At 49.2% G+C, this 13,189-nt stretch overlaps 1 protein-coding gene across 1 annotated transcript in view; it reads left to right on the top strand.

Annotated features, from left to right (window-relative positions):
- Positions 1 to 12,939: 12,939 nt before the first annotated feature.
- Positions 12,940 to 13,189, top strand: part of ARHGEF2 (Rho/Rac guanine nucleotide exchange factor 2) — a 38,493-nt gene continuing 38,243 nt past the window's right edge. The window contains exon 1 of the mRNA XM_056122987.1: positions 12,940 to 12,963. Within this exon, the coding sequence (XP_055978962.1) occupies positions 12,946 to 12,963 (18 nt within the window). The 5' untranslated portion in view covers positions 12,940 to 12,945. The remainder of the gene's footprint in view (positions 12,964 to 13,189) is intronic.

Here is a 13,189-nt window from a genome sequence, read left to right as displayed (position 1 = left end):
GCCTCGCTCAAGGTTGACCCAGGTTTGGTCCCCCACATCCCATTTAGTCTCCTGAGCACTGACAGGAGCAATGCCTGATGAAGAGCCAGGAGTAATTCTGAACATTGCCAGATGTGGCCCCAAAACAAACAAACAAAAACAAATATTGTTTTCCTGAATGGCCCTAGATTTTCTTTCTTTCTTCTTTTTGTTTGTCCTTCCTTCCTTCCTTCCTTCCTTCCTCCCTCCCTTCCTCCCTCCCTTCCTCCTTTCCTTACCTCTTTCCTTCCTCCCTTCCCTCTTGTCTCTCTCCTCCCTCCCTCCTTCTTTGCTCCTTTCCTCTCCACACCCAACAATGCTCAGGGCCAGTCCTGGTCACAGTTCTTGAGATAGTTCTGTCAGTGCTCAGAGGACCATGTGATCCAGGGATTGATTATGCCTCCTGTGTACAAGGGCATACACTCTAGCCCATTGTGCTAGGTTTCTTTCTTTTCTTTTTTCTTTTTTTTGGCGGGGGGCAGTGGTACTCATGGGTTACTCCTGGCTTTAAACTTTTTAAACTTAGGAATTATTCCTGGTGGGCTCAGGGAACCCTAAGGTATGCTGGACATCAAACCTGGTCGGCTGCATGTGAGGCCATTACCCGACCTGCTATGCCATTGTCCTAGCCCCATCAGCCTATCTTTTAAAAAATTTTGTTTTGATGCCACACCTGGCAGTTCTTGGGGCTTAATCCTGGCTCTGAGCTCAGGGCCCACTCCTGGCAGGGCTCTGGGGACCATGCACGGTGTCATGAATCAAACACAGTGGGCTGCGTGCAAAGTCCAACTCTGTCCTAACTCTCCTGCCCAGAAATCCCTAATGTCACAGATGAGGAAACTGAGGTTCAGAGAACCTTGAGAAGGTTTACTGACAGAAGCAAAGTGTCTCAGGGTTGAGGCCTTGAACCTGCAGGGGTATGTCCTCCTATAGGACCCCAAGGATTGGCTACTCTGGCTTAGAGGGGTTACATGTACTCGACAGGCTTTTCTCCTCCTTCTGGCCAGTTCCCTCTGGTCACTTCCTGGGACTTAGCGAAGGGGGCTGAGTGTGGCTGGGAGCAGAGGCTGTAGTCAGAGATGGCTGGGTGGGCGCTGCTTGGTCACTGGGTGTTCTGGACAATTCCTTTAGCACCGGTGAGTGGATCCACCTTCTCAGTGGCCAGGCAGGGCTGGCCGGGCTGGCCTAAGGGCCAGAACCTTGTGCCTTGCCCCTGAACTGACTTGCCTTGCCCACCCACTGGCGTCCTGGCACCCCCTGTCAAGCAGTCGCTGAAGGGCGGAGATGCCCTGGGTCTGCCCTTTACTAGCTGCGTCCCAGGGTCCTCCAGGTATCCTCTTTCTTTGCCAGGCGTCATTCTGCCCTGGGCACCTCATTCAGCTGAGGAGGCGTCCGAGCATCCGAGTGGGCAAAAGTCAGGAGGGTTTAGGAGTTGCAATACTGGCGGTGACCAGCAGGGGCCAGCCTTGCCCGCAGTCCGCTCCCACGCTCGCCCAGAGCACTGGCGCCCAGGGAAGCCACTTTGGGAACTGGCAGTGTTGATGCCAACAGGAAGGGCTGGGTAGGGGCAGGCACCAAAGCTGGGCGGAGGCCAAGTAACCCTCGCCGGGGATGCCCGTCCCTGGCCACTGAGACAGAGGCTGTGGGGCAGTGTGTGTTTCAGGAGCAACCCGCCGCTGTCGCCGGAATGCGCAAGCCCCCCGGACACCCCGCTGCACAGCCCGGAGGACCTGGAAACCTCGCTGGACCCGCAGCACCCCCAGGGCTACCCCGCCTGCGTGGTATGGACAGACACCGCCCACGAGGCCACCCCTCTGTGCTGCCTTTGCCCTGCCACGCTACTTGGTCCCTGCCCAGGTGCCCCCCAAACCTGCTGACGGGATGGGGCTGGGCCTATGCCCCTCTGTCTGCTGCGCCGGGCTGTGCACTCGCCCCTCTCTCCTGCTGTCACTCTCTCTAGCTGTGAGAGATTCTTTCTTTTTTTCCGAGCCTGTCTCTGCCAATGTGACTGATCTCTGTTCCCTGCTGATCAAAAGGCCCCTGTTCCCCAGGAGGTGGGATGGCTGCTCTCTGTGGACCCCACACTGTTCAGATCTGGAGCCGAGCATGTTTGTGGCTCGAAACTAGGCATCTGGATTCCTGGAAGACAATAGGTCTCCAGCAAGAAACTTTCAGATAAGAAAATGGGGCACTGTAGCAATAGCACAGCGGGTAGGGCACTTGCCTTATACATGGCCCACCTGGGTTCCATCTCAACACCCCATATGGTCCCCTGAACCCTCCAGGAGTGACTCCTGAGTGCAGAGCGAGGAGTAACCCCTGAGCACCACTGAGTCAGTGTGGTCCAAAAGAAAAGAACAAATAAAACCAGGGAGTATAGGGGGTGGAGGGGGAATGGATGGAGAGATAATGCAGTGTGTGGGGGGTAGGCATTTGCTTCCACATAGTCAATGCAAGTTTCTTTTTTTTTTTTTTTTTGCTTTTTGGGTCACACCCGGCGGTGCTCAGGGGTTACTCCTGGCTTTGCACTCAGGAATTACTCCTGGCGGTGCTCAGGGGACAATATGGGATGCTGGGATTCGAACCCAGGTTGGCCGCGTGCAAGGCAAATGCCCTACCCACTGTGCTATCACTCCAGCCCCGTCAATGCAAGTTTGATCCCCAGAAGCCTCTGTTGTCCTCTGAGCCCTGCCAGGACTTATCTCTGAGCCAAGAACCAGGAATAAGCCCTGAGCACAGCTGAGTGTGACCAGAGAAAGGGTGGGAGGAAGGGAGGGAGGGAGGGAGGAAGGGAGAAAGGGAAGAAGAGAGGAAGGAAGGAGGAAGGAAGGAAGGAAGGAAGGAAGGAAGGAAGGAAGGAAGCCTATGAACCACTTAACCTTCCGGTTTCAGGGCGTATAACTGGGAGGCTCTGAGCCCAGGACCTCAGCTTACTGGGCTTCCCTGAGAGCACCAATATGCCTGTGGCTAACGGCCAGTCTGGGGCTTTGGGTGTGCAAATGTGAGGAGAAGTAGGCACACTGCTTGTCAGAGAAGCTGCATACCCCAGTGATGCTGTCACTGCCTTTCTCCAGCAGTTTCTGCGTCACTCCCCGCAGAGCAGGATTGGGGGTACTGAGAGAGAGTCACAAGGGCTGGGATGAGGTTTTGCATGTGGGAGAGGCCCAGGCTCGATCCCCAGCACCACAGCTCCTCTGAGCATGGTTCAGGAGTGAGCCCCAAGCACAGCACCAAAAGGAGCCAGCAGCTCTGGCTGGTGTGGCCCCAAATAAACAAAATAACCCTCAGACTGGGAAGTCAAACTAAGTCCTCAGGCACTTAGTAAATGAATAGTATAGTTCATCTAGTTCATCTCTTTTTTTAATGAGAAGAATAAAAGCTCTCGTCTATGTTGTGGTTGTTAGATGAAAAGCATGTATTAGGGCTGAAGCGATAGTAGCAGAAAAAGCACCTGCCTCGCACACAGCTGACCTGGGTTTGATCCCTGGCACTACATAGCATCCCCTGAGTCCCACCAGGAGTGAGCCCTGAACACAGAGACAGGAATAAGCACTGAGCACTGCCAGGTGTGGCCCAGATTTAAAGAAAAATAAAATTAAAAAAAACGATCATTTGATGGCTTGTCCTTCTCTGTCCCCAGACCTTCCTGCCTTTTCCTTCTCTGCATTTGCTCCTCTTTCCTTTCTGTATTCTGTTCACTTTTCCTATTTTTTTCTGCAAGCGTGTGTGTGTGTGTGTGTGTGTGTGTGTGTGTGTTCTTGTCTCTTTTTGTATGCCTTTCTGTATGCCTTCTCCTTTCCAGCTAATCTTTGAGCACCATTTGAACACACCACTTGAGGCGGAAGCAATAAATAGGACAGATGGTAGGTGCCTGCCTTGCACATGGCCCACCTGGGTTGAATTCCTGGCATCCTATATGGTCCCCCAAGTCCTGCTAGGAGAGATCCCTGAGCACTTAGCCAGGAGTAAGTCCTGAGCACTTCTGTGTCCCCCACCAAAAAAAAAAAGCAAAGAATATTTCCCTTTATATTCTCCTTGTCTATATGCTTCAAGCCATCTGTTATTTTCTTTCTTTTTCTTTTTCTTTTTTTTTTTTTTGAGTCACACCCAGCAGTACTCTGGACTTACTTCTGACTCTGCACTCAGGGATCATTCCTTGTGGGCCTCAGGAGACAAAATACAGGGATCGAACTTGGGTCAACTGTGTAGAAGGTACTATTGCTCTAGCCCAGCCTTCTACTATTTTCAACAGAGGAAGTGCCAATTAGTACTCTACCAGCATCCCCATAGACCAAGTTTCACCCACAGTCTTGCAGACAGACCGTCGTAAGCCAGCCCAGTTCCCAGATTGGTTTAGCCAGCACAGGGCTTAGAGGCCTTACAATTCAGATGTCTGTGTGCTCCAGTGAGCCAGAGGGGGGTTCTTCAGAAGGCAGTGGCACTAACCACTGTACCACCAACACATCAGTGAGAGGGGGTTTTGGGTCCTGGGTTTCTCTGATGCAGGAGGGAACCTAGGCACAGAAAGCATGAACTCTTCCACAGAGCCACATCCCTGCCTCTCTTTGTCTTTTAAACATACTATTTAAGGGGCCAGAGTTACAGTACAGTGGGTACGGTGCCTGCTTTGCATATGGCAGATCTGGGTTCCTTCCATATATGGCACCCCAAATTGTCCCCTAAACTCCTCCAGGAGTGATCCCTGAGCACAGAGCAGAAGTAAGTCCTGAGCACTGCTGGGTGTGGCCCAAGACTAAACTCCCCCCTGAAAATTAACATCTAATAAGTAAGGCAGGCACCCATCTCAAGAACTAGAACATTTCCAACATTTTGCCATCTTTTTTTTTTTTACATCTTGCCATCTTAACTTAAATCTTCTCTTGTTCCCGCTTCTCCCTACCAGAAGTCAACACTATCTGAAATTTTATTTATCATTTACCTTTTTAAAAATAACTTTTTTTTTTTTGGTTTTTGGGTCACACCCGGCGATGCACAGGGGTTACTCCTGGCTCTGCACTCAGGAGTTACTTCTGGTGGTGCTCAGAGGACCATATGGGATGCTGGGAATTGAACCCTGGTTGGCCGCGTACAAGGCAAACGCCCTACCCGCTGTGCTATCTCTCCAGCCCCTCAAAAATAACTCTCTATAAAGAACTGTGATTTATAAAGTTATTGATAGTTGAATTTTAGGCAAATAGTATTTCAACACCCAATCCCTCCACCAGTGTCCAGTGTTCCTATCATCTCCACCCCGCTTGACATCCGCCTGTCACCTTGACAGGCACATTACAAAGTTGTGGCATTTGCAGCTCATGTTTTCAGTGATGTTCAGTTTTGAATATACGGATACACCACTCTCCCACATCACCCGTGTAACTGAAGCCCACCCCTGTTTGCCCATTACTTCCCTTTGTCTTCTCCTTCCTTGTCCCCTTAATTTCTTTCCTTCTCTTTCCTTGTCCTCTCTGAACAGTGGGGTTGAGGGTGATCCAGACATCCCCCCTTTTACTATAGTACATTTTTTCATCCAGTATTCTATATACTATAGAAAAGTGAGATCATCCTGTGTGTGTCTCTCTTCTGGCTTATTTCACTCAACAGGATACCTTCCAGTTCCAACCAGGCTGCAGCAAATTGCACGATTTCATCTTTCCTTGCAGCTCCATAGAATACCACTGTGTGTATATACCATATCTCCATAACCCACTCATCTGTTTTTGGAAGCCTAGGTTGATTCCATCTCATGCTATTGTGCATCAATGAATAATGATGTCCATACTCATTTATGATTTTATTTTACTATAATTTGTTTATTATATTTATTATTCATATTAAAGGTAAAGGCCCTCCCGTTGATCGTCGATTTGCTCGAGCGGGCCCAGTAACGTCTCCATTGGAGACTTTGTTGTTACTGTGTCTGGCATATCGAATACTCTCGGTAGCTTGCCGGGCTCTCCGAGAGGGGCGGAGGAATCGAACTCCGGTCGGCCATGTTGGCCGCTTGTAAGGCGAATGCCCTACCGCTGTGCTATCACTCTACTGATAATAATTCATATTATTTTATTTTAAGTAGTTTTAACACAAATTATTCATCTCTAATAATATTAACTATTTTTGTTATTTCTGAGTTGATTTTGGAGAGGTTGGGGCCACAGCTGGTGATGCTCATGGGCTCTGTGCTCAGGAACGTACATGCTGCCAGTTACTTGATCTAAAGCTGTAGCTGCAGCTGCGTACAAGGCAGGTACCATCCTTCCTGGACTATCTCTTTGGCCCGTTGTTTCTTTTCTTTTCTTTCTCTTTGTTTTGTTTTGTTTTGTTTTGTGGTCACGCCTGGCAATGCTCAGAGGTTACTCCTGGCTGTGCACTAAAGAATTCCTCCTGATGGTGCTCAGGGGACCATATGGAATGCCAGGGTTCGCACCCAGGTCAACAGAATGCAAAGCAAGTGCTCTCCCTGCTCCACTATCGCTCCAGCCCCTCTAGGCTGTTGTTTCTGAGTTTAGGTACTAGAGTACTTTCTTTGCATACATGAAGCCTTGGGTGTGATTCCCCAGATCCGCAGAGCACTGCCAGGAGCAACCCCCAAGCACCAAGCATTGGGCTGGGAGCAGCCCTGAGCATCGCCAGATGTGGCCCTATTGTGGCCCAGAATAGGGCTGGAGAGATAGTTAAGGTATTAAGGTGCATGACCTGCATGTGGCTCACCCCAGTTCAATTCCTAGCACCACACGCGTATGGTCTGCTGAGTACTGTTAGAAGTGACCTCTGAGGACAGAGAGCTCAGGGATAATAGCTCATTTTAATCTTATTTTATAATTTTTATAATAGCCCTTGAGCATGAACATATTTCTTCCACAATGAGACTGTAGGACTGAGGATGAGTGATATGGCTTGCAGGTGTGAGACCCTAAGTTAGATCCGCCCTGGGCTACAAAATAGAAATAAGTAAACAAATCTCAAAAGAGGATTTGATTGATATTATATAAATTTTGTTTAACTTAGATTTTTACTCAACATTCTCTATTTTGATTCCTATGCTGCTGCAAATATAGATCATTCCATTTCATTCTATTCTTTTTTTATTTTTTATTTTTGGCGGGGGGACAGGTGACAGCAACCAGTGGTGCTTGGGGCACGATATGGGGTGCTGGAATTCAACCAAGGCTCAGCTAACTAAAGGCCTTTGCCTTTCTCCCAGTACTTTCCCTTTGACTCTTTGAGTTTTCTTTTAATGTATATTTTAACATTTTCCCATTCTTTGCTTTCATGAAGCGTGCCTCTATAAATATCATTTTGTTTATCTTTTGTATTTTGTTTTCTTTTATGGACACACCTATCAATACCCAGGTGTTACTCCTGGTTCTGCACTCGGGGATAACTCCTGGTGGTGCATGGGGGACCATAAAAGATGTCACAGTTGAACCTGGGTCAGCCTTGTGCAAGGCAAGCACCCTACCCACTGTACTGTCGCTCTGGCCCCTCTTTTGTTTACCTTTTGGTGTACACTTGCTAGAAATTATCCAGGGTATTCACCTTGGAGTAGATTTCCATGCTAGAGTATAGATGTTCATTTGTACAAGGTTGTGCAAACTGTTTCCACTCATCAGTAGTATGTACGGATCCACATCTTTTCTGGCATTTAAAATCTTCAGAATTTTTGCTTTTGTTTATGGGCCACACCTGGCAATGTGCAGGGTGCACTCCTGACTCTGTGCTCTGGGATCACTCCTGGCGAGGCTTGGGTAGACCATATGTGGTGCTGGGGATTGAGCTTGGGTCATGCAAGACAAGCACCCTACCCTCTGTATTGTCACTGCAGCCCCCAATACTGGTACTTTCTATCCATGAAAATAGTATACATTTCCATAAAATAATCCAAATAAAGTTTTATCATTTTCTATAACACATCTAATGGATGTTATATTTTATTCTACATTTAAAAAATTTTTGCTCTCAATATTGTAAATCACTATGTCTAAAATAAAATTTAGAAAAAAGATTTTTCTCACTTAAGCCACCCTTGTATTTTTAGGTTCAATCCAATTTTGTCATGATGGATGATCTTTCTTGTATGGATATGTTTTCATTTGTGGCATCCTCTATGACAGCATAACCAATTGGTCCTAAATGCAGTGGCTAAAATACCACCTTTCCCCTTCCGTTCTATGAGTGAGCACCTTGAGTGAGCTTTGTGGGTGGTTCTGCTGTTGAAGCTGGACTTACTCATGTGTCTGCAGTTGTCTGGCTAGAGGTAGAATGATGTCCAGGGTGGGCATTTGTGCCTGTTACTTCCCAGATTGCCTCTTGTGACACTTCGCCTCGCTTCTCATCCACACACCCTCTCCAGGGGCAGATGGAAGCTTGTCCCCAGGGAAATAGCATTCCAAGTGTGCTACAGTGGATAGAAGCTTTCAGATCTCTGGAGGGGCCAGGAATGTTGCTCAGTGGCAGTTACATGCTTTGCATGCATGACTGCTTGGATTCAGTCTCCTGAAAAAACATATACACACACGCACACAGGCACACATATGCACAATTTCTTAAGGATTAGGCTAAAAACAAAAAAACTCTCACAATGCCAGTATTTCTGTCACATTCTATTTATCATAGTAAATCACAGGCCAGCCCAGCTTCAAAGAGTAAAGAAATAGCCTCCTCTTTAATGGCAGGGCTGCAAATAATTTGTGACCACTTAAAATCTCCCACAGTCTGCAAACATTTTGCTTGGGGTTTTGTATTTATTTTCATGAGATTGACACACTTCCTTTGTCAAAAGACCCTATGTATAGTTTAAAAATCATCAAGGTTACATTAGCCTTTTTATTTATTTATTTATTTATTTATTTATTTTTATTTTTGGGTCACACCCGGCAACGCTCAGGAATTGAGCCCTGGCTCATGCACTCAGGAATTACTCCTGGTGGTGCTTGGGGGACCATATGGGATACTGGGAATCAAACCTGGGTTGGCCGCATGCAAGGAAAAGACCCTACCCGCTGTGCCTTTTTGTTTTGTTTTGGGGCTACACCTGGTGGCACTCAGGGTTTACTACTGGCTCTGCACTTAGGGATTGCTCCTGGCAGGGCTCTGGGGATCGAACCCAGGTCAGTTGTGTGCAAGGCATCGCTATACTATGGCTCCAACCTCGAGGTTACACTAGCTTTATAAAGAGTTGAAGGGTGGTTCTGTTTGTGTGATTTTCGGTGGTCCTGGAGGGGCTACTCCTGGCTCTGTTCTTTGGAGTCACTCCCAGTGGCAAGACCATGCAGAGCTGGGCCTCATAACTGGGCCTCCAGCACTCAACCTGTGGGCGGCAGACTTTGAGCTGTCTTCCTGGCCCCTGAGTTTGTTCTTTTAATTTCCCCCTGCCCTTCCCTTTTGCTGTTGTTGTGCAATGCCCAGGGGTCTCACACTTGGGTGTGGTGACGGGATCACACATGGTGTGTTGCGCCAGGGAACTCAGAGAGCAAGAGCCATTAGTCCTGTGCATGTGGACAGCCTCAGTCCTCACAAGCTTGCAAGGCAAGTCCTGTTGCCACTGATCAGTTCCTGGATTCAAGGAGTTGGAGAGCATCTGTGGTTTTGTCCTATTGTCTGGAAAAGCTTCAATTCAATTTCAGTGATCAATTCTGCAAAAGTTCGCTCCCTTGCCTATAAAACTGTTTGGGCAAGTGTGTTTTGTTTTCTTTATAGAGTGATTAACCACACCATTTCTTTCATAGGACTATTCAGACTTTCTATTTCTTCTAGATTCCATTTCGGTAAGTCATATATCTTTCTTAAAAAATTAATTTTTACATTTGGCCTTTCAAAGACAATTGGCATTAAATTGTAGGTAGTATTCTCTGATCTTTCTAATAATTCTTTTTCTGTAGTTCACTTTTTCATTCTACTTTAATTGGTGCCTTTTATCGTTTATCACTCTTATCAGAAGTTTATCTTGTTTTATTTGTTCCTTCCTAGGAAACAGCTTGGCTTTATTGATCTTAGTTCTCTCAATATGATGTTTGTGAGAGTCATTTATTGTTGAGTGAACCATAGTTTGTTCATTTTGTTTGTTGAATAACATTTTGATATAAAAACATATCACAAGGATTGGAGAGATAGTACAGCAGATAGGGCACTTGCTTTGCATGCAGCTGACCAGGAGTTCAATCCCCAGCATCCCATCTGATCCCCTGAGCCCACCAGGAGTAATCTCTGAGTGCAGAGCTAGGAGTAACACCTTAGCATTGCTTGGTGTGGCTCAGAAACCAAAAAAATCAAATAAGATAAAAATATATCACAGATTCTTTATCCATTCTACAAGAAAAAGACTTATTGGTTTCCTTCCCTATAGTCTCTTAAAACAGATTAATTGAAATGTCTTAATTTTTGCTTCATGTGTTTTTTTGGGGGGAGGGTGGCCACACCCAGAGGTGCTCAGGTCTTACTCCTAGTTCTGTGCTTAGAGCTCACTTCTGGTCAGGCTCTGGGGACCCTATCTGTTGCCAAGGATTGAACCCAGGCTGGCTGTGTGCTTTATCTGCTGTTCTGTCTCTCTGGTCCCTAATTTTTACCTTATGGACTGACCAGTGACCTACTTTTATAATGTCCCAAGTAGGCTGGAGGGAGGAAATGTATTTGTAATAGTCGATGTGGTCTTGTGGCTATTCTTACCAGATGGCTTAGGAAGATGACAAACACCCTGATATATAGGAACCTGATTTGCCATCACTTAAGGTCAATCTCTCTCTCTTTTTTTAATATCTTCATTTTCTTCTCTTTTTCCCCCCCAAGTTTTTTGGTCACACCCAGCGATGCACAGGGGTCATTCCTGCAGTGCTTGGGGGACCATATAGTATGCCAGGGATCGAACCCAGGTCCAGTGTGTTTAAGGCAAGTGCCCTATCCACTGTATTATCTCTCCAGTCGGACTGATTGTCAGGAGGCTGATTGTCAGGAGGGAAACGTATGGCCACAGAGGGCGGAAGGCAAACTTGTGTCATGAGCCCGCATGGTTTCACAGGGGACAGCCCAGGCCTAGGGTGTGCAGAGGGGGGAAAACAAATTAGAGGGCTTGAAAAACGTGGTGGACCTGGGGGAAGCTTGACCTTGAAGGTTGCTTGCCCTATTTCCAGGGTCAGCGAGCCTCTCTCTCATCTGCTGTTCCCCTGAACCCCAAGACCGCAGGCATGCTCTCCAAGTCCGTATCCATGAGTGGCATCAATTACTTCTTCGGCTGCTCGGATCCAGGTGGGGAGCCAAGAGGGGAGCAAACCCTTGCACAGCCCCTGATCTCAGCCCACAGTCTCGGAGCACACGCAGCTTACCTGTGCCAAGCCGCGTCCAGGCCGCTGAGGGCTTCAGCGCAAATGAGAGAGCTTGGACTTGGAGTCTTTGCCACTCTGAGGCTCTCTCCTTTCATGGGGGAGGATGTGGCACGGTGCAGGCCTCCGGGGAGAAGGGCAGCTCAGGGAAACCGCAGCCTGGAGCTGAACCCAGACACCCAGGCCCTCCTCCACCTGACCTGGCACCTCCTCCCTCCCCAATGGGCCCGCCCTCAGGACCTCGTCATTCGGCACCTGCAGCCCAGGAACCCGATCCAGGTGGCGGTGGGTGGGGCCGGGAGGCAGCCAGAGCCTTTGTCTGTTTCAGCTGGACACTTCCCTCTGCTTTTGTGTTGGCAGGAAACTTAACCCAGTCCTCCGCTGCTAAACTCAGTGAAAGGTGAGTTGGGGGGACTCTAGACACTTCAAAGGTCTTTAAGTGGGAAGGTGGGGGGGGGGGCAGGCCATGGACTGTGAAGTCCCCAGAGTGTCTGCATACTGAAGCATCGCGCCTTCTTCACGTCGCCAAATCGATGCTGGCGCTGCATAGATGCCAACTTCCTCTTTGACCAGGGGCGGCCCTGAGAAGCCATAGGCCCTATGTGATAGGAAAGAACCCCGCAGAGAAGAGGGGTGCATGGCCCCCGGCTGGAGAAGAGAAAGAGGGTTGCCTGGTGGTGTCTGTACCACAAAGCTCCACTGGCGGCCTGGTGGCTGCTGCATGGTCTGAGGGACAGATGGTGACCCAGGGCTGATGCCCAGAGAAAGGACCAGTGGGGTGGCTTGCAGGAGAGCTGGATGAGGGCCGGGAGCCCAGGAGAGGCTAGCTGGGAGTAGGGTGAAGCTGAGATTTCAGTGAATCAGTGCGCAGACTCACACCTGTTTATCTGGCTCTGGGCGCCGCAGCCTAGGAGACTGGCCGGTGGCTGTTTATGATGGTGTGGGCGAGTCAGTGCGCCAGGAATGGCCCTTTAAGATATCAGGCTCGGATTTGTGGATTTGTGGTCCCGCAGAGCTGGCTGACACATCTTCCTGGCTCTGCGTTTGGGATTAGCTCATGGGATGGGGCTGATGAAATCCCAGGAAATTCAGTCCTTATTGGCCTGAGGCCCAGAGGCCCTTCGTGAGCCGCGAAGAGGGTCCCGGTGCACACTGGGTTCTTGTTTGGCTGGGTCTGGGGTGGGCACATGCCCCTCCCCCCTGCAGAGAGCAGCCCCCCCCCCATCATTTCCGTTGGGTGTGATAGGAGAGAGATGGGGCCTGGTGCAGCGGGAGAGGTCCTGGGGCCTGGCTCGGGCAGGAAGGGGGAGCCGGCACTTATTTGGGAGGAGCCTGGAGTTTTCTTTATAAATTGAGGGCCTGGGAACAGGCTCCACATCCAGGAAGTCTGGAGGTGGGAGAGGGAGCATCTCTCTCTCTCTCCTTCCTCTCTCCTCCTACCCTCCTCCTGGTCGTGGCCCTCCACCGGTCGTCTCTCTGGGAGTACCTTTTTTTGTTTTTCCAGCTCCAGCTCTTCATCTCTTCTTTTTCGCTCTGCAGCTGTAGCCAGCTGGAAGGGAGCTCAGGAACCAGGGCAGGCTCCTCCCTGAGGCGCTCCTTCAGTTTCCTCTGGGCCATGACCGGAAAGGCCAAGGTAGGCCCCTCCGCCCCCAGCCCCTTCCTTCCCTCCCCTTCCCCGCCCTCTCTGTCTCTCCCTGGTATGCTGCTCCTGCTCTGAGACTTGGGGTAGTGGGTCAAGTGTTTTGCATGTGTTTGGGAGCTGTACCTGGTGCTGCAGGAACTCCGGGATCAGTGTGTTCTGGGGTTCGAACCCTTTGAGCCATCTCGCCATTGCGCTGCCGTGTGCAGGATTTAAGGGA

Source organism: Sorex fumeus, unplaced genomic scaffold, assembly GCF_029834395.1.
Source record: "Sorex fumeus unplaced genomic scaffold, SorFum_2.1 ptg000047l, whole genome shotgun sequence".
In the NCBI taxonomy this organism is placed as follows: Eukaryota; Metazoa; Chordata; class Mammalia; order Eulipotyphla; family Soricidae; genus Sorex; species Sorex fumeus.
This window is presented reverse-complemented; position numbering and strand designations above follow the sequence as displayed.